Genomic DNA, 21,938 nt, shown 5'->3' with positions numbered 1-21,938 from the left:
GGGACAGCAGGCTGGCATGATAAAGTCCTGGTTCAGGGATGGGCAAGTTCTGGTGAACCGGGGCATTTTTCTAGCCTCGTGATCCTCCAAGGGCTCACTTTTATGGTCATTGCATAAGCTGGAATTTTTTTCTCCAACAACCAAGATATGGCTATGGGAGGGGTTACACTACTTACAAGGTGGGTTTTTTGGAGGGGAGGGTATCACTGGGAGACGTAGATGCAAAAACAGTCATATGATAGAGTTACACCTCCTAATGCAAGATTCCAGCTAAATACATTTGATTTGTCATTTGTATTCTGCATCTCAGATAACTCCATCTTTGACAACTGTTGCAATCATGTTCTCAAGTTTATCTCTGCATTCGTGACAGAAACTTATGTTTGTCTCTACATTGTAAGTGCTGGAAACATTAATTTTATTACAAGAGATGCATACAGATGCCTTAGCAAGCTGCATGTTTTCTACCATCAGCTGGGAAATCTCATTAGTGTCTTCTTCTGGTGCTAGTGCTGTTCCATTATTATCCTGCAGTTTTATTATATCTTTCATTCCATTCTGATTTTCTTCCAGCAAGAAAAGGAAATTTCAGAATGTTAGTCACCTGCCACTCTCAAAATACTTGCTTTTCATAAAAGTTTCAGTATCTTTCAAAGAAAAATCTGATCTTTTAAAAATATAGAAGTAATTACTATAAAATGGATATTTCACATGTAAAATGTAGCAATAAAACACTGAGAAGAAGGTGGTAGAATTCTACCCCCCCCCCCCCAAAAAAAAAAGCAAAATAAAAGATATGGTAATAGCAAAATAGTCCCAAAGAAATAACAATGTGTGTATTTAATTCAAAATTATATACAACACAACAAATTCCCAATATTATGTAAACTAAATAGGCATTAATAGATGTTGTAATTATACTGGTAAAAAAATAACTACTCCATAGTATTAGTGAGGTAGTTACATAATATAAATACAGTTTATGGCTTGATTTAAATCTTTATCTTGTGATAAAGATAAAGTATCAGTCCAAATTACATTACAAAATTAAATTTTAACTGATTTGATAGAGTCGATTTTCAACAGAACAGAACAAATTCTTTGTCTTTAGCCAGCAATCTCTAAAGCAGCCTTCCCCATCTTGGTTCCTCCAGATGTGTTGGCCTTCAAATCCTGTCATGTCTAGCCAGGGATAGGGAGCGCAAGGGCAACCACAGTGTATTTGGAGATGATATAAAATTAGGAGTGGCTGAAGACATTCTCGACATGTTTTTTTAAAAAACAGGTTATGACGTGTTGACATTGTACATTGTATTTGCTGTTCACTGCAGACAAGCAACAAGAAATTATGGTTTTAGTAGAGTGCAGGGAAGTACACTGAGAAAAAACGGATCTCATCAGAAGATAAGTTTTCCCATGAAACTCAACTAGTTTGGAATTACATCCCTCTCTTTTTCCTTCTCTCCTCCCACCTCTGGTCTCTGATGCCAGTATTTGGGGTTAAGTCTGAAATTCTGAGCAATGTTGCACAATTGCATTTCTTGTTACTTCCTCCCCTTCTTGTCTAAACAGTGGGTGGTTCCTTCATTTTACAGTGTTAATATGTTTTCCATTTGCATCTGGACTGGTTTTGGTCCCTTTCTTTTTTTAAGCTCTCTAAGAGAGCAAGCTAACATATATTAATATTGTCCCATTAAGATTTCTTAGTATCTTAATATAATACCAACCAACCAAGTGACAGTTTAAAAAGTGTGCTGGAAAGGAATAGAATAATCTGTCACCTTCCTGTTTTCTTCTCCTGCTCCATTTCTTTTCTTCCTACCTGCTGAAGAACCCTCAGTTCCTTCTTTATAGCTTCAGAACAAATCTTGTGGTTTTGGAGCTTATATGTCAGTTTATTCTTACAGATGCTTTTACAAGGCATCTCTCCAAAATCAACAAAATCAATTCCAATCACTCTGCACTGAACTTGATTTCTCCTTAAGCATTGTTTTACAGACTGTAGAAAGTCTTGACTCTCTTCCAGTCCTGAACAATTTGTGTATATGCTGAGTTTTTAAAATAATTTTTAAAGTGGATGTATTACTGAATTTTTACAGTTTGAGAAAATTTTATTGCCACCGGGTGTAAAATTCTAAATTCTTTTTCCCAGATTGAAACTCAGAGCAGCTTACAACAATTAAAAAACATTGTCAAAAATCCCCAAAGTACAAAAATGTAAAAACAATTAATAATCAGAAAAAAGCAGGTTAAAACATATATTAAAACACATGCGCGCGCGCGCACACACACACCAGCTCAGTGATTAGCAATATCTTTGCTTCTTCTTTTATTTAAATAAAGTTGGAGCAGAGAAGATTTAAGGTTGGGACTATCTTGAACCTTGTGGTTCCAAAAAGCTGTGAACATGAGCCATTTTTCAAAGTTCTGTTTCTCAAAGCACAAACTGCTATGCAGCAGAGAAAAAGTCTGAATGTAGAGAAAAGAGACCTCTGTACATCCAAAGCTGCAGATATGAAGTGGATGTGCTGAAAAAGATAACAAAGGAGACACTGTAGGTACAGAAGGGCTAGGTAGAATACCTCAGATCACTTAGCATATCTTAACGTAGATCAAAGTTGGATATTGATCTGTATTGGTATTGTGGCTGTCATCTACCTTTTGCAACTAAGACTGATTCCAATGGTTGCTGCGTATATATAACTCTGCAGCTTGTTGCTGCTATCCATCAGGATAACGCATATGTGAGATGTAAGGTAATTGGTTCATACTACAATTCAAAAAAGTGAGACAGTGAACAAAACTAATCTTCTGAAGCATTTGTTTACCAAAATTAATGGAGTCTGTATGGCATTTGATGAAGCTGTCAGTATAGCTTCCTAGTTTTGTCAAATTGCAGCAATACTAATGGATTTGACTTCACAGGTTAAGGCTGGATCTACACTGCAGAATTAATGCAATTTGACACCCCTTTAACTGCCATGGAATTCTGGGATTTGTAGTTTGGGAAGAGAGTTAGCCTCCTCTGTCAGGGTGCACTGGTGCCACAACAAACTACAAATCCCAGGATTCCATGGGATGGAGCCACAAGAGTTAAAGCAGCGTCAAACTGCATTCATTCTACAGTGTGCTAGCAGCCAAAGAGACATGCAAGGGAGAGCACTCTGCATAGCATCTGAAGTTTGCTTGTCTTTTCTAAGGCAGTGAAAACATCAAGCAAAGCTCTAGCAGGGTGGACAATTCCCTTCTCCACATGAATGTTGCCTCCCTTGCATTCCAAAATCATAACTTCCTATTCTTCATGATGTCCTAGTCTGGCATTCAGGTGATGCCATTAATGTCATTCTCTATAAAAGTCATTGTTTGGTTTTTAAACATTAGTAACCTGGAATCCTCTGATTGTCATCACTGATCTGTGCTATCTTCATGTATGTTTCTCTTTCTTTTGATATCTGTGTGGTTGGATCTCCTCCAAACCCATGTTTTTGACCCTTTCTTTTGAACAAAGGAAGGTGGAGTGGAGTAAAATTTAACAGTGGTGTTATTAATGATAATAATCCTCTCACTGCTTGCTATCTCCCATTTCTATTTTTCTTGTTAGTTCCTTTATTTCCTTGTTTGATTCCCCTTTGCCATCTACATGAGATATACATCTACTTTTTTTTTTAAACACAAAACACACTTCTGCTTATATATGCAGCCCTTGGTCTACTGACCAAGTGCCGTGAACTCTTGTGAAAGGGTGGTGACACTGTTGACACTGTCTTCTGGCATCCATACACTCCAGAAATCCAATGTCAGTCAGACTGCCAGCATTAACTTCATGCTGAATGAGCTATTGATATGCGACATTGTAATTAGGGCAATGGACTTAATTAATTTTCCAACACATTTTTTTCTAGGGCCCCAACATAAGCAGTGAAACCTAGCTTTGGTCTGTCACATACACTCTTACAGATTAATTATAATTGGATAAAAGGGAAGGTTCATAATAACCAACTGAGGGATTCTCTGGACCACACAAAAACCTTGGATTTGGGCAGGAATTTTAGCCATATTTATCAAGGAAGCAGGTTAATATCTATGGCTGCATCCACACTGCAGAAGTAATCCAAGTTTACACCACTTTAACTGTCATGGCCCAGTGCTGTGGAATCCTGGGAACTGTGGATTGTTGTAGCCCCAGAGTACTCTGACAGAGAAGGCTAAATGTCTCACAAAACTATCTGCTGCAACGAGTAAAACAATTCTTCTTGGGACTTACAACTTTGGTCTTATGTGCGTATGCAAAATTGAATTGAGTAGTTCTGCAGCATCCGTATTCACCAAGGAGCTGCCATAAAGTTATAGCATATAGGCACCCATTGCACAGTGGTAGCCAATGGAGTGACTAATGCACTATGGCCTTGTGTGGCGTGGGCAGTGGTATGTATTGTGGCATTCCCAGTGCAGATTCACCACGAAGTGCTGAAGCATAACAAAAGCACATCAGAAGTGCCAGATGCACATTGGAGCATTCTTGCCGATGCCTAGATATACATGTTCACAATTCACCAATAGGGTTTTCCTTGCATTTCTGCAATATACCTATAGAGTTATAAAGTTACGAAATGTAGACTGTGATGTAGAATATCAGCCTCAGTATATTTAGGGTACGGCTGCACAGTGGCACCAAAACAACCATTGCAAAACATTATATTGTGTGACAGCTGAAACAGAATGCTGTAATGTTTACTAGAAGTATTGGGCAGTCTAGAGGAGCCCTGACTCCCCATCAGTGGGAGAAAAACCAATCTCTGAATGTGCAGAGACATACTAGGGAGGAAAAGAGGGGAAATGTGCTGAATCTAAGTGTGTGTGTGTGTGGGGGGGGGTATCTGTAAATGTTCTCATTGGATTTGGATTTGCCCAACATATATGCTTGCCAGCCAGCCAGCCATTCAAGGAAGAAGCCACCAGTGCGGAAGTTACTTGGAAAAGCTAGGAATTCAAGGCTCACGTTGTAGAAATAATCCATTTTTGATTATGCATTCAGAAATTCCATAATGCAGAGAGGCATAGTAGAAATAGTCAAGATTTTGAGCCTCCTTGACTGAGACATACTGTTCCTTGGCATTGCTGATCAGGCGACGAGCTGATGAACAGAACATACCACTCTCTCAATCTCAAAGGACGAGATTGAAATCCAGGAAAATGGACACAGTGATAAATTCTTGGATTTTAACAAGAAATGTTGCATTGCAAACTAATTTTTAGATACAGCATACATTCTAAAGTGGCTACTTTGTTATTTTCCAGGAATTTATTTTATCAGAAGATTACAACAAGATGACACCAGTTAAAAGTTACCAGGGTAAGAAATGCAGTCAATATTTGTAGATGATTTTTTAATTTGGATATTATTTTTTAATTTTTTTAAAACCATAAAGACTTTCAGAATTTAAAAACCCAGCAGAGTATTAATTTTTAGATCTGCTCTTTATAACATCTAGCAATTCTGAGATTATTTTTTGGCATGGTGATTATTATAGGATGTTTTTGTAACCCCCACCCCACCAAAAAAAAAAAAGCAATGTCACTAAACATTAATCTTCTCTGCTCTCATCCTTGGGATGGGATATGGATTATGAAATTGCTTGGCTCCTGTTGTGCAAAAAAATGAAATGACACCACTTTTTAAAGGAGAACTTTCATCTTTTCACAAGGGTGCACTTTGAAAATATTAAGTAAATATTAAATGAACTATAAAGCTCCCAGACTGTCAGCTTCTTAGTAGCTTGCCTGGAATTGTATTTATAAAATAAATATAGTATCTTGTCTGGACATTTATAATAAGCAAATCTCCTAGAATCAGAAGCCAAATGAAGAAACTGTCTGTTCTAGACCACTGCTTCTCAGGTATCTGATGCAGAGGGGCTGGCATTTTTCCCCATTGTGCCAGAGACTAGCACCATATTTGTGCCTATTGGCTTAAATCCAGTTTTTAGTCCCAGCTAGACTAGACTGACTGTATCAGTGGGACCTTGGTAAGTCAATGTGTATGTAAATTTCCATGGATTCAGTGGGCCTGTTTGAGGTGAGACCAACAATCAAACTTAAGTTTTTAATCAAGAATGTTCTTCCGCTACAACAGTGGTTCCTAAGCTCTCTGATGTTGGGGACTTGACAGGTATTTTTTTCAACTGTGCCAGAGACAAGCACCATATTTGTTCGTATTGACTACAACTGTTTCTTCCTTTCCTGGAAACTCCCCAAGAACCAGCTTGCAGGCTGGCACCAGTCCAGGGACCACCACTTTGAGTAGCTGTGCTCCAGGGCATATTCTGCATGTTTCCCAGAGAGGTCCTTAGCTGTGTTGTACCTCTTGAAGGGCAGAATATGGAAGGCAGTTGCCTCACTGAAAGCCCCTTTCCCATGTATACCCATGCTATTTTTCTTTTTCTACTACATTTCCTTGAGTCCCTTGTTAGGATGTTCTGCAGACTTTTCCAGTCTTTGCTCCACTGGGTGCACTAGACTACAGCTCCCGGCATTCCCATTACAGGATTATGCTACTAGGGACAGTGGGCGCTATAGTCCAAGGAGCTTGGTTAGGAAAAGTTTCCCTAGGCTCCTCTTCGTCACATCAGATGTTTGGCTTTCCAGTGTGTGTGTTACAACAGCTACTGTTTGCTTCTGGCTTGTAAATTTCCAGCTCTTGGTCAAAGTGCGAGACTAGGAAATCCAAAAGCATGATATGACAGAATAGAGTTATTCTCTGTGTCCAAAGACAGCATGAATAGTATTAGTGCTCTGCTGTGACATGAGATGATAGTCAGAACAAAAGCTAGTTACAGTTTTTACTCATGAATTGGATGCTGCCTGCAAGAGTCAGATGATTAAATGAATGCATTGTTTAAACTGAAGCCATGCAGTTTCTTCCAGCTATGCATAGTGAGAACATAAATAAGAAAGCCAGCTCCACTGTATGGATCTCTAAAGAAAAGAAAAAAGAATCCTATATCTCAAAAGCAGGAATGAATGATGACACATGAGATTGACTCTTGCCCTTTGTTCTCTCCTCAATGTGATAGAGTTAAGGTATAAGGCATTAACAGCAAGACTGACTCCTTTTTATCTCTGTTGCTTCTTGTCATTTTAGATTATGTTTTCCTAGTGCCCAAACACCTCATACTTAATAGGGATTTTATCTTGTAATGGAGATTTGAGTCTAACTCATGCCCACTGCTTGGCTGATTCTTTTTGCCACTGAGTTCCATCCATTTTTCCTCTTTCCCATTTGGGTCAATGGTGAGCCAGGCCTCATCCTACAGATCCTTAATAAGTCTCTGACTCCACTGAGGTCACTTTGGCATTTTTAAGGAATACATGAAAATAGCACATAGTATGGAAGCAACATAAGTGGTTTTTATGGGAAGAAGAAGGAGAGATAAAGACAAGAGATGTTGGAAACCCTTGTGTGAGATATTAATGTTTTGCTAATGTCCTTTTCCCCAGCTCATCAAAGCAGGGTGATGATGGTCCTATTTGTCCTGGAAATGGAATGGCTCCTGAGCATAGGACAGGACAAGCACTTCACTTGGCATTGTTCAGAAAGTGGGCAGCGCCTCGGGACTTACCGGATTAGCGCTGGGGCATGTGGACTACAGTATCCTTTACAGTATTTATAGCATTAGCATTGCTCCAGCTTCTTTCTTCCCTAAGTTTACATTTAGTTTCAGAACGTGGTGGTAAACAGATTAAATGCTGGACATAATGGCTGGAATCCTCTCAGCGTTACATTGGGCAATAACCATTGTACAGTTCGCCTTCTGTATCCACAGATTCCACCATCCATGGCTTGAAAATATATATATTTTTAATTCCAAAAAGCAACACTTGATTTTGCCATTTTATATGAAGAACACCATTTTACTACATCACTGTATATAATGGGACTTGAGCAGCCACATATGTTCGTATCCTTGGCAGGGTGGTTCTGGAACCAAACTCCAGTGGGTACTGAGGGGCCGTTGTAGTTATGTAGCTACATAGTGAATCCCAGCACAGTCCCTCCCATTCCCACTAACATTCCTACCCTTTTGCGTGAACAGGCTCCACTGTGACAAGCAGAAACAGGCTCCCTCACAGTCGAGATTGCTTGCATGAGAGATGGGTGAGAAGATCAGTCAACTTCTTCCTGAGCAATAGAGGAACAGAACCCTGTCAGTCGCAGTGGTTTCTGGTTGGTAATAGAGGAGTGGGAGACTTCCACAGTCCCTATGTATCACTTAAATGAGGAGTTATGTTGGAATCATGAAAATGAAACAGTCACAACTGTGTAACTTGCAGTTCTGCATTCGTAACTACCTAGCATAATTCTGCCCATTATTTATAAATGGGATTTTATAATATATGTTTTCATGCTTGTGATATTGTACAGTTACTGACATATCAAGGTTTAAAGACTAGCATGGATTGCCTCTTCTATAGTACTGGATTCATACACAGTCACACCCTTAGTATTTTGTGTGAGGAGACTAGGTTTGCATCAAATTTACTGGTTCAATTTCTGATGGAAACATGTATTTGACTGTGGAACAGATCAGCTTCTGTTTCAGTAAATGAAAGCCTTCTAAATGTATCTGTACCTTATGCCCTTATAGTACTTGTGGTATATTCTTTGGAAAGTAAACTAGACTTTTTCTGTACACCAGCAAGTTTCACACCAAACTGGTCTTGGTTGAGCCTCCCTTATCTGAAATGCCTGGGACCCAAAGTGTTTTGAATTTCAGATTTTAATTTAATTTAAATTAAATTTGGGTTGTTATTGTTGTTGTTGTTTTATTTTGGAATACCTATATTTGCATATACAGTTGGCTCACCCCTTACGCGGGGGGATCCGTTCCAGACCTTGGCTTGCATGCAAAGGCTGATACTGCACTTGAGACTTCTGCTTATTTTGTAATGCAGTTTCATAGAATTAAAAAGTGTTTGCATGGGGTGGTACTGCTGCCATTTGATTTAGGGCTTTGACTAGATCACTAGTAACTAAAAATTAATTTGACATAGCTAGAACAAAAGATGGAGTGCTATGTTTTTAAATGAAGATGTTGTTGCCAGTGCTGTGATGTTTGCTAGATGTTTCATGGATAGAACAGGAACATATGACTGCAATTAATGCCTGGCATCCTGTATGCAATTAAGGATTCATAAACTAGAATGACGGACCCGTAACTGCTCTGTATTTCGTATATGTATTCATGATCGTATCACTGTTGCCATGAGTGTATATGTCCCCTTCACCTTCTTTAATAGCCAACAGCCACATCAAATGATGGAGGTCTGTTCAGCTGGTGATCAGGGTGCAAGAAGATGATGTTTCCATACTCTTCCTGCCAGTGAGTGAGGTTGCAGCAATCAAAACAGGACTCCCTGTCACTATTCCTCATTGTAGCCTTGCTCCTCTGGCAGGAGCTGTTAAGATAGGTTTGGAGCTTCAGGCCAAGAGATGTTACTTAGTTATGCATTTGTGACTACGTAGGTGATGCTGAATCTTGGTGAATAATACTAATACTAGCAATAAAAAACAGAGCTAGAAAAGAGCTTGCAAAGGAAAAAGAAAGCTCACAACCAGAATATGTTCCTTGCCTCTCAAACGAGATGCTTGCACAGTTTTCTGTTACATGGTCTGTTTCTTTAACACATAGATATGTGGTTAGAATCATAGAATCATAGAGTTGGAAGAGACCACAAGGGCCATCCAGTCCAACCCCCTGCCATGTAGGAAATCTCTATCAAAGCATACCTAACAAATGGCCATCCAGCCTCTGTTTGAAGACCCCCAAGGAGGGAGACCCCACTACGAATGAGTGTGTTCTACTGTCGAACAGCCCTTACTGCCAGGAAATTCCTCCTAATGTTGAGGTGGAATCTCTTTTCCTGTAGCTTGCATCCATTGTTCTGGGTCCTAGTCTCTGGAGCAGCAGAAAACAAGTTAGTTCCCTCCTCAATATGATACCCCTTCAAGTATTTAAACAGAGAAAGGATCCCTCTTAAGGAATATGAATTATTAAGGCTCATGTAGTAGAAGCATGACTTAATATTGTCCAAGTACAATACTACCTCTTTCCAGCAGCCCTGAAATTAGTGATGAATGTCCAAGTATTGCTGCATAAAATCATTCAAAAAAGACAGTAATGTGCAAGCAGGTTTCGATCTAGATAGGATTCTGGAATGTTGTGAATATTTCCTGAGTCCTTCCTTGCCAGATTTGATGTGGAGACACGGCACGTTTTTATTGGTGACCATTCTGGGCAGGTGACTATTCTTAAATTGGAACAAGAAAACAGCAACCTGATAACAACATTTAGAGGCCATACAGGTAAGATTTGAAGCAACTTTGGATCATTGGGGATTATTGTATATGACCAAGATATCTGGAAAAATATGTGGAAAAATGAAAAGGTATGTGTGCCATGCAAAAGTTGTGCCTTGGAACTCAGGGTACTGTAAAAATCCTTTCAAATATTCTCTTCCCTTTGTGTCTGCTTACCATATTGTTAATGTTGCGGCACAACAAACTAATACAGTTTCTAGCTATTGAAGTTCTTCCCCCCCACCCCATAACTTTGCTCCAAACCCACATTTGTCAACTAGAGGAAGGACAAGAAAAACCCAGGCCAGCATGGGATGATATCACACGGGAGGAATGTCTCCCAATGTCGAAAAAAAAAGAAAGTGGGGCCAATTCAAAAATGGACGCTATTACGCGAATGGTTGTCAAACGCACACAAGAACACAGCGCCCACCCCAAAGCCAAAGTAGTGCAAATGCAAAAGAAGTTATCATATGAGTACGTACCCTTCATAGTCTAGAGTTCGAATTAGCATCCCTGCACATGCGCAGTGAGGGCAGAATTGGATCGTGACCTTTTTACACTTCCGGCGGGGCTTGCCTCCAGTTCCCATGGTTTTGCCTTGTTTCTCGTTATTTGTTCATTCATTACCCTTTATTTCACGTTATTATGAAATTCACATTACTTGTTCATTCATTACCCCTTATTTCACGTTATTTAGGCAATTCACGTTATTTAGTAATTCATTACCCTTTCTTTCATGTTATGTAGGCAATGCACTTTATTTGTGCATTCATTACCCCTCATTTAACGTTATTTAGGCAATTCACCAATTTAAAATCAGTCCAAAGCAACCTTGTTCTTGGTTTGAGCATTGGACTATGGCTCTAGAAGGAAAGGATCAAATCCCACTGGGTGACCTGGTGCAAGTCACACTCTCTCAGCCTCCTCAGAAAATGGCAATGGCAAACCCCATCTGAATCAACTGCCAAGAAAACCCCAAAAGTGGGGTGGGAGTCTCCAGATGGTTGTGTCTGTGTCTGTGCTTTAAGTCTCTAGCTATGGGGGGAATGGGGGGAGAGAAGAAGTCCCTCCATTTGAGAGAGCTTTGCTGCAGTGAGATTGTGGGGGGCCTGGGTCCTCTCTGGTTCTAACCTGGCCCATTGGGAGTCCCATTGAAGGCAATGGCGCTGCCTCCTCGCCATGAGTCAGAGGAGGAGGGGGAAAGGGGAGGGGAAGCTCTGCAGGAACCAGAGCTGGCGACTTAGGCTACATCCACACTGGAGAAATAACCCAGTGTGGCACCATTTGAACTCTTTGTGGCCCAAGGCTATGGAATTCTGGGAGTTGGAGTTGGTTGTGAGCCCAGAGCGATGCCCCCTGAGGGGAGGAAAACAGACCCCCATTTCCTAGGCTGCCCCACTCCATCCTCTCCAAAGGAGGAGGAATGGGGGAAGAAGAAGAACTCTTTGGGGGCTAAAAGGGGGGTATTTTTCTCTCTCTTTTTGAAGCCCCCAGGCCCTGGAGGAAGGAAGGGAAGGAGGGAGGCAAAAAGGTCCCTGAGGGGCACAAAGGGCCAGGATCAGGGCAAGCCCCAAGCCCACCGTTTTGGGCAGAGAGAGAGAGCTTGCAGGACGCCTCTTGGAGAGCCACTCTTTCCTGTCAAAAACAGCTGCTTTTCCTCCTGGCTGCAGGAGAAGACCTAGGAGTCCCAGAAGCCAAAACAAAATGGAGGATCATGGGCACTGATGCGGGGGGAATACCAGGGCCACAGCAGACATGCATATCACACCAAATGACATTGCATTGATGCAAAGTAGCCTGGAAATAGGATCTGTGAATTCCCTAGTTCACCAAATTTACTTAAGTGTGGATTGACGCGTGATTGCATTTGAAGTGCATTTGGAATGCCAGCAAATGCATGTGATAACCTTTCATGCAATAACGTGAATACCCATGATTGTGTTCGAAGTGACACTGGATTATTCTTCCAATTTCAGTCATGTGATAACGACCATGGTTATGGTAAGGTGTGGAGGTGGAAGTGTTATCTCAATTTCTATTGTTAGAGGTATAGTCCAAGAACATCCAGAGTGCAACAGATTGAGGAAAGATAGTTTAATGGATAAGGGCTTTTGAGAGATAGAACTTCTGACATGGGTGGATGCAGTACCTGAAGAAGGATATTAGACTGATTTAAATATTTGTGAAGATGATATTCCTTTGCATTTGATCTGAAAATGGTACTTGCCAGTTTCTCAGAGTGATGTAGAAACTGACAATCTGTGGGTTCATATATTAGCCTGAAGTGATACACCACTTTTAGACATCATTAGATATGGGAAGTGGCAACAAAGAGATGATAACAGTGACAACAACTGCAAAAAGTACCTCTCAGTGACGCTGTCGGCATTGTTTTTTTACCATGAGTCTGTACCTAGGTTTTTCAGTCAAAATGGTGGAATATTTTGCCAAAAGAAGGACGGTTGGTCATATGCAATCCAGCAGAATAGAAAGATCTGCTGGCACAGTTATACCATAACCTTCCACCAATCTGTGTAGGGGGTCTGAGGAGTCTTAAAAGCCAGATGGTGAGAAAACAGATATCTGTACATAGAGCCAATCTATGCTAAAAGTAATATTCTGGATGCTGAAAGGAACATTCTGAATACTTCTTTGGTGCAGAGTGCCCCTGCAGCAGAGGACTAGGATTGTCCATCACTATTCAGCACTGTGGCTCTGGATACCACTTTGGGCAAGTGCCAGAACTGTCAAAACTCTCATGCTGCAGTCTGTTGTGTGAGTAGCTGATTAAGTAGGACCATGGCCTGGGAAACTTACTTTAAGATCTATTGAAAAGTTAAAAGTGCCATTTCAGTTTTAATGGAAAGGGATAAGATTCACAGGAAAATTTTCTAAACTTCAGGATGGGGGAGCTGTTCAGGATAGGAAAGAGGGGATACATTTCATCCCTGGTCCATTTTGCCAAACAGGTCATGAGGATTTTTTTTAAAATGGCATTTCATGGGACCCATTATCTTCCATGAACAAAGAGTGCCTGCTGCCTGTTCAATTCCCAGGCTATTGACATTTTATAGACCCTTAAGTGTTTGGTGACCATCTTTCAATTTACATAAACTCCTGTATCTTGTTACTAAAGCCCCCCATCCCTTTCTATCCCTCTTCTCTGCCCTAATATTTTCCAGGTGGAATCAGTGCCCTCTGCTGGGATCCTGTTCAGCGTGTCTTATTTTCGGGCAGCTCTGACCATTCAATTATTATGTGGGACATTGGAGGGAGAAAAGGAACGGCCATTGAACTACAAGGACATAAGTACAGTTTTTCTGTCAAATTCTTCTCCTTGCAGTCTCTTCTAAGTATAATTCCCATCACAGAATATGTGTGCTGTGTTTCATTTGAGAAGAAGCATCTTGTTAAGAATTTTATCTCAGTGGACATTTTCGAAATGAATGGAATTAAAAAATGACTTGTATCAAAACTCTGTGATCTAGTTACCAGAAACAAGTGTGTTGATAAAGAGTCCAGTGTCCCTTAAACAAACGCACACATTGTGAACTATTGGAGTCAACTAAATTTTCTCAGACTTTGGGTCACCCTTGGGGTGAATACAGACAATATGGCTATCCTCATATCTTGTTTTTGAAAAAAGAAAGGCAATATAGATTTATCCCTAAAGGTTTTTATTGAATTATATATAATAGAGATTGTTCCTGCATACAGAAATGAGCAGGCCTAAATAATTTAAATGCAATAGATCTTATCTGATCTTGGAAGCTAAGCAGTTAGCACTGCTTAGTCCTTGGTTGGGAGACTGCCAAGAAATACCAGACACATACACACAGAGAGAGACAGAGAGATGTGCAGGTTATGGAGGAGAGCTCTGTTTCCTGCACTTCTCTCAGACCATACCATAGATTTTGCCACTAGCTTAATTCTGCTTGTGGCAATTGTGTAGAATATTCCTTTGTAGAAATGAGCCTGTTCCATGTGAATGTCTTAACAGGGAGGTATGTTCGCATATTCAGATTGCTGACCCTATTCACAAGCCTTTGTAATTGTGTTTTACGTTTGTGTCTTCCACAGTGATAAAGTTCAGTCCCTCTCCTATTCCCATCACACTCGGCAACTTATCTCCTGTGGAGCAGATGGTGGAATTGTGGTCTGGAATATGGATGTTGACAGGCAGGAGGTACATACTCAATTCTTCCCCTTTATATGGTCAAGGAAATGGTGAATTGTTGTAAAAAACATGGGAAAAGCCAGTCTTTCCAAGGGGCTCTCTTTGAATTTGACCATGCAGTTAGATTCATGTGATATTTTATCCTATTGGGCTTGTCAATTATAATGTGAGCCCGTAGTATTTCAGTGTTGCTTTAGGGTTGTAGGTTGTTGGCTATGACACTAAGGGAAGGGAAGATCACTTTTTGCAGTGAGAAAGTATTTCAGGCAAAGTGTTCTGTTTTTACCTTGGCCACTATACATAACTAAGTAGCTAAGTAACATGCCTTTATTTCCTCCAGACCTCTTTTAATATCCCTCCCCCCTCCCAAAAAAAACCCCTTCCACATTGTATAAACATTTGTCTGTCATAGCAAAAAATTTCATAAGGTGATTATTAACTGAAAGTACTTCTTCAGTCACTCCTGCATCTATCACTAGTCAATTTAATTGACTGTTCCTAAGTCCTAAACTGGATCAGCACTGCAAAAACAATGCAGTTTGATACCACTTTAACCACCATGGCTAAACATTACGGAATTTTGGGATTTGTAATTTTGTGAGATAGTCTTCTCTGTCAAAGATGTCTAGTGCCACAACAAACTTCAAATCCCAGGATTCCATACGATGGAGCCATGACGGTTAAAGTGGTGTCAGACTGCATTATTTCTACATTGCAGTTTCAGCCCCAGTTCGAGAAAAGACTACAGGTAATTTTGGGGTGTAAGGGGGACTACCTCCACATACAATTACCTCCTCATTAGGGACAAAAACAGAGGAGGAGTGAGTCTCCTCTTCACTCACTGTAGATGTAAGGGAAAGAAAACTAGGATATCCCAGCTTTCTCCATATCATGAAAAATTATGTAAACCTCCATCATTGACTGTAACAGAGTTTTTAGTAAGGGAGCTTATGGAGCAGAGAGCATGCTGTGAATTTGGTCCAAGCAATTTGGCAGTCCTAGGGAGCTTGCTGGCAATGGTATTTCTTACTAGGAAATTCCCCTGTTCTCTGGTCCTAGAACATGGCAAAAATTTCCTACCAATAAACCATACATGCAAAGTAAAATATTTACTGCCCAGTGATTATCCTTGCATTGTCTTTGGATTAACCTACTCTGAATGCAACCTTGTTCTGAAACTGGGACAGGGTACTCTTGAGTGGTGTTTGTTTAAAAATAAGTTTTTTAAAAATCACTTCAGTGAACATTAGAACCAGTAATCTGTCAATTGAGAAAATGCTCCCAGCAATCTTTAGATAATGGCTGTGATGTCAAGTTGCATAGAACTACAGACCCAGTTTTGACAATGCAAATTGTCCCCTTTGGCCTGCTGACAATAGATCATGTGAGCAGCTTTTTGCTTGACAGATGAAAGTAAAAAAAGACTCTTAACCATCAGCTGAAGAGTAATCTCTAAGTGGTTGATAGTTCTGTCATTTTAGACAAAAAAACAAAACTTTAATACCCCTTCCTCCTTTCCCTTACCTCTTGTTCTTGGTATATTTCTGTGTGTCTATTATCGTTTTCCTGCTGAGGTGTGTATGTCAATCCATTGTGAAGTTAGGTCTGTTCTGGCTGCTGCAACAACCTGTTCTCATAAAAGCAGAACTAGGATCTAGCTGGATAGAGAAATTATTTGTAGACAGTTGCACGATCACAGGAATGGTGAGCCTGGCCAACTTTAATTTAGTGTGCACTGAATTTGGTACCTGGCATCAAAATAGTTCTTTGAAGACCACCCTGGTTTAAAGGTTTTGATATTGGAAATGCACTTTAAAACATGCCAGTAATGAGCCCCTAGTGTTAAGGCCCAGACATCTTCCCCCTAAATGCCTCCCTGAATCCATCACAGAGGAGATGGCAGGAGGAATAAAAGCGTTCCCCAAAATAAGAATTCTGTCTCCTCTCTCCTCATAAGATTTTCCTTTAATCCCCAAATCTCTAGCATTTCAGTAACTTAAAACTTCAGTTGAGTATTTAGAAATAGGGTTTAGGCAACCAAAGAAAAAGCTAAATTCCCAAGAGAATGCAAACATAATAAGTATAAGAGTTCAAGCTGTGAGCAGTTTTCAGTATCTCACTCTCTTCAATGATAGAAATTTGGGGACTGAAGTACAATTGAGGCAGAATTCTTACTTGAAGGGGCAGCTACACCCCTGGAAGGCAGAAGGCATGATACCATGGCATCCATGCCAGTGTACAAATAAACATGGCTTGTGCATAGCCACTGCTATAGGGTGCTGCAGAAAGAGTTCAGCAAAATTTGGAGGTCAACACATTGTCCATCCCAGTCTAGATCTTTAAAATTACCCATGTTATTTGAACTCTGTGTCTTGCTGGTATTCCAGTTTTGATGGTGAAGTATAGCAGTAAGAATACTCTTAATCAAATCTGAAATCATGAAAATGACTTTTGTTTTGACGATATGTAACGTTTGCTAAATTATGAAAAGGCCTCACACTTAGGAAAAGATACTTCCTTCCAGGATCCCTAAATAAGAACTTTATATTCAGGCAGTTGGTTGTGAATTATTGAATAAATATTTAAAAGCCTATGGCCTGTTACAGACTGCCAAAATAAAGCTGCTTCGGGTCTCTTTGGAGGTATGCTGTTTAAACGATGCATGCATCCTAAGAATCCGGAAGCTGCCCCAAAGCTGCCCTCCAGTGCTTAGGAATGGAGTGTGGCTTTGGCACGACCTCCGGACTCATTTAAAATAGCATACCTCCAAAGAGGCCCGAAGCAGCTTCATTTTGGCAGTCTGTAACAGGCCATAGTTACTGAAGAAAGATGCAGCATCTCTTTGACAGCTTCAACCCTGACTGGTTTCTGCTGCTATCCCATGTATTGCCAACAATTCTAATAAGACTCAGGATGAAACATTGGCAAATAGTGCATTTCCTAGTCTACTTGAATTTTAACAGTGATGTGTGGGTAGCAGGAAATTTACAGCACAGAATTGACAGGTGAGGAAGAGAATAACCTTTGCCCCGCTGCCAATCCTTTCCTGCGGTAGTTTTCCTCTAGCTTGACTTATTACCATGCCCAGATCAGGTTGACACAGCCTTAATGGTGGAAATTCAACGGGTTAATTGTCTCCGTCCTGGCTATTTGTGCTTTGCTCTCATTAATATACACAGGATTGAGAAATGTCCATTTGCATTGTAACATCTGGGACAACTTTCCACAAACTATGGTGTCTTTCAAATATTCTGAACTGCATTTCCAGTACCCTTCACCACTGGCCATGCTGGCTGCAGCTGTAAGTTGCAGCCCAATGCATCTGGAGCATACCTGATTGAAGAGCCACTGTCCACTGCACGAATAAGTGAATGCAAGTTCCTGATGAATGTAATTTATAATGCAGAATTGTGAATGCATTTTATATAGTTTGAATGGGCCCAGGTGGAACAAAGCATTAGCCAATCTAGAGTGAAGATTAGCAAATCTTGCTTACTGTTTTGGTTCCGTACCTCTTCGATGCACTGAAGGATTTCTCCTCCATTCTTACAATAGACACCAGAATGGTTGGACAGTGACTCATGTCAAAAGTGTGATCAGCCCTTCTTCTGGAACTTCAAACAAATGTGGGATAGCAAGAAAATAGGCCTTAGACAGGTATGTGGCACTTTCCTCCATAAAAGATTATCACTAACCTCCCCTTTCACTCAGTGCAGCAGCCTGCATGCTAAGAATTACTTGTTTTTCTGAGAACAGAAACTTGTGCTAGCCAAAGAGCAGTATCTGCACCCAAGATGGAGGCTGCACCCTACAGGTGGGAGAGGGGGGTCTGAAATGTATAGATGTGCAAAAGAGGGAGGGGGATCCTTTAAATAAAACTTATGTGGACTGAACAAGCTCAGTAGTCACAGAAAACTGAGCATGGAAGGAAAAAAAACACTTGGGGAGGGAAGTTGCTGGATGGATAGTAAGATGAAGCAGCCTAGAAAAGGGCATGGCTGATTAACTGGAACCCTAAACAAGAGCAGTCCAAGTTGTAACTCATTGCATGTTCCCTTGTGCCTCCATGCTACTAGTCCTCACAGAGGATGTTAAGTGTGATACTCACTGCTTTTGAGATTTTCAGAAACTCAAGGATGAGAAAACTTTGCTCCAATTTAGGGGGGGAAAGTCTTGGCAAAATGGAACGTTATCCCAAGCACTCCATGCATTTGTTGTAGGACTCCCTTGTTTTAACATGATTCCTGACTTGGGCATGTAATTTACAGACAAGGGCCAAAATTTACTTGGCTTCTTAGTTAGGTTTCTCTCTCCCCCCCCACTCCCGCTAGCAAAAAGGTGAACGGACTTGCAACAGGCATCCTGATTCTAACACTTGTAGCCCTGTTTGCTTGCGGGGAGGGGGTTGAAGATGTTATCCACCAGAGAATGGACCTGATGCCAGTAAAGTGGGAGAGGCAGTTACAATCATAATAATGCTATGATTTTGACTCTGCAGCGACTGTGAATACAGATCAGCCATGGATGCATAACTCCAGGTTACACATCTGTGTGATAAGGAATTCCAGCCAAGACACCCACCACCACCATAGGAAGTTAACATCTAAGTTGTTAAATGTATTGAAATTTAACCGGTACAAAATAGTAAAAAGGTGGGTGGTGTGGATAGATCAGCATTGTCATTTCCATTAAAATAATAGTGCATATTGAAGTCTAATGGTTCCTGTAAGGACTCCTCTGTTCTTCTTGTATTAAAAAAAAAAAAAAAAGAGGGGAGGGACAGTCACTCTCCAAACGTGGTGGCTCTGTGTGAATTAATTGATTTGAGGGGAGTTACATAGTTTTGTCCCCTCTTTTCCTGCATGGGTTTGTAATTCTTTATTTCCATGGACAGAGCTCTGTGGAGGAAAGGGGAAACTGCTGCAGAAATGTGCAGAATGTGTACAGTGGTGCCTCGGGTTACGAAATTAATTCGTTCCGCTGTCAATTTCGTAACCCGAAAGGCTTTCGCAAGCCGAATCCCCATAGGCGCTAATGGGGAAAAGCCGCGATTCCGTGTGAAATCGCGCCGAAAAGCACCAAAAGTTTTTTCGTAACCCGAAAAAACTTTCTTAACCCGGAAAATTTTTTTTAAATTATTTTTTTTCGTATCCTGAAAATTTCGTAACCTGGGTATTTCGTATCCCGAGGTACCACTGTACTTTACTCCTTAGGTTGGATAAGCTGTATAGAAGTGCCTGTATAAATCCTTTCACCTCACCTGGGTGAATCCTACCTGCTTTTAATTTCAGCACCACTGCCGGAAGTGTGGAAAAGCTGTGTGTGGCAAATGCAGTTCAAAGCGCTCCTCCATACCATTGATGGGCTTTGAATTTGAAGTGAGAGTCTGTGACAGTTGTTATGAATCAATAACAGATGAGGAGTAAGTAGTTTGTCCTGGCCTTGTCTCATCTCATGTTCACCCTCCTTCCTTGTTACTTTCCTGTCATGCCCTGCTCTGATCTTTGGCAATATATTTGGATTTCGGAGGAAAAATGAACCCTAAGCTAAGACTTAAGTTGTTTCCTTAAAGTCAGAGATAGGCAACCTGTGGCCTTCTCTGGCCATTGGCTATGCTAGCTGGGGCTTGTAGAAGATGGTAGTCTAGTGTCTGGAGAGACCAGGTGGACCATCCGTGCTCTTAGCAATATAGATAAGGTGGTATCACTATAACAAGTTTTTCAACCACCCTTCTAATGCAGGGGTGGGCAAACTTCAGCCTTGTAGGATCTGCTTCATTTTTAGCAGATGTCTCCCAATTGGCTGCAACTGCAAAAAGCATTACCTAATTCTGACCCCAGAAATGTATGGTCCTTCCACATAGAAAACCTATTCTCATTCACACACAAGCTTTCTTCATTTCAGCAACTTACTTTAGGGCAGTGGAAGAGGTAGTTATTTCATTCCTGCTACACTTGAAACAATTAAGGATCAGAAATTCTCATTCTGTGACAGACATTTTCCAATAGATCCTGATCAATTGCTCTGCTCACCCTGTCTCCTAATACAGAGCTTTTATTTTCCTTGTTTTTCTCCTAGGCGTGCTCCCACAGCTACTTTTCATGATAGTAAACACAATGTTGTCCATGTACACTTCGATGCTACCAGGGGGTGGCTGTTAACATCTGGGACAGACAAAGTTATTAAGGTACGTGTGCAGGCTAAAGATATACACTTTTCAAAGACTCTACTACTGCTGATGTAATGTCTTACTTACGGATTGCTGCCTCAATTTCTCTTGGGTGTAAAAGCAGGGCAAGGGGAAGGATTATCAGGTTCATAAGGTATCATAAGGTGTGAATAAATCATTTCAATAATCTCTTCTCCCTGTCTCCATTTCTTTCTTTTCAAGTTGTGGGATATGACACCTGTAGTATCCTGATGCATCCATGAAGCCTAAAGAAACTCAGTGTTACTGAACAGGGAAATCCTAGTTCTATGGTAGAAGATGGAACAAGCTGTACAGACTGATAAGGACAAGAATTAATACCTCTGGATGGTTTTCCAAGCAATCTAGCAGATCCAGCATGAACACTTACACCAAACGCTCTACTTCTATTCATTCTCAAATGAAGAAGATATTTTTTTAAAACCTACAGTTATACAATCTGGCTCCATTTAGCCATTTGGAACTCTGTCTGGAAAACGTGTGCCGTGGGGTTTGTTTCATGTTCTGTGTTGACTCGTGCTGTTTTATGTGGAGGGATTCTTTGCGAATGTGGGCAGTCTTCTGCTTTGTGACACTGGCAAAGCTGATGCTGCATCTTAGGAGAGAAAACTGAAAGCAAAAAAGAAAAAAAGAAAATCCTCTTTCTGTATTGTCCAGTCATTGAGCATGAACTTGAAATTACAAAGTGTCAACTAGATTCTGGGTATCCAGAGCTTGTTAACAGAAAAGACTGCCTTTGTTCTTGCGTTCTAGCAGACAGACCTGTGGATGCACGGGTGAAGAAAAGCGCAAAGCCCACTCTTTTTCTTTGCAAATCCAGGATGAGTACATTATTTGGTAGGAAAAATCAAAGACGATAAACTAGGTTTCTACTCCCAAGCATGAGTGTAGAAAACAGTCTGAACTAAGATGGCAAAAAATGGCTAAAACCGCTTGCCCATTGTACTGAATTGTGATCACACAGAAAGTCCTTCTGTTTAACTGGACCAGCGCTGCAGGAACTTCTTTGGGGATTTGACTTAAAATGGATATGCTTGAAGCTATCTCACTTTGATCACCTCTCTGGTAGGATGTTTGTTTTAAAAAACTGCAGGTTTAAAAAACTGTAATTGTTTTAATTCTCAAGATGGCCCTCAAATTAATGTGGTTAAATTTCCAGTTTTGTTTTGCTGCCTTATTAGGCTCCCCCCCCC

General features: G+C 40.7%; 1 protein-coding gene across 1 annotated transcript in view; it reads left to right on the top strand.

Moving 5' to 3' along the window:
- The window catches only part of WDFY2 (WD repeat and FYVE domain containing 2), a 55,282-nt gene extending 33,354 nt beyond the window's left edge, over positions 1 to 21,928 (top strand). Inside the window, exons 4-12 of the mRNA XM_089478078.1 lie at positions 5,299 to 5,353; positions 7,498 to 7,648; positions 10,251 to 10,363; positions 13,543 to 13,669; positions 14,441 to 14,546; positions 18,093 to 18,194; positions 19,829 to 19,959; positions 20,616 to 20,724; positions 20,929 to 21,928. Coding sequence (XP_089334204.1) covers positions 5,299 to 5,353; positions 7,498 to 7,648; positions 10,251 to 10,363; positions 13,543 to 13,669; positions 14,441 to 14,546; positions 18,093 to 18,194; positions 19,829 to 19,959; positions 20,616 to 20,724; positions 20,929 to 20,958 — 924 coding nt within the window. The 3' untranslated portion in view covers positions 20,959 to 21,928. The remainder of the gene's footprint in view (positions 1 to 5,298; positions 5,354 to 7,497; positions 7,649 to 10,250; positions 10,364 to 13,542; positions 13,670 to 14,440; positions 14,547 to 18,092; positions 18,195 to 19,828; positions 19,960 to 20,615; positions 20,725 to 20,928) is intronic.
- Positions 21,929 to 21,938: the final 10 nt, after the last annotated feature.

This window comes from Sceloporus occidentalis, unplaced genomic scaffold (assembly GCF_023333645.1).
Source record: "Sceloporus occidentalis isolate IW3139 unplaced genomic scaffold, rSceOcc1.0.p SCAF_12, whole genome shotgun sequence".
In the NCBI taxonomy this organism is placed as follows: domain Eukaryota; kingdom Metazoa; phylum Chordata; class Lepidosauria; order Squamata; family Phrynosomatidae; genus Sceloporus; species Sceloporus occidentalis.
Note: the sequence above shows the minus strand (reverse complement) of the source record. Positions and strands in the feature narration are given on the sequence as shown.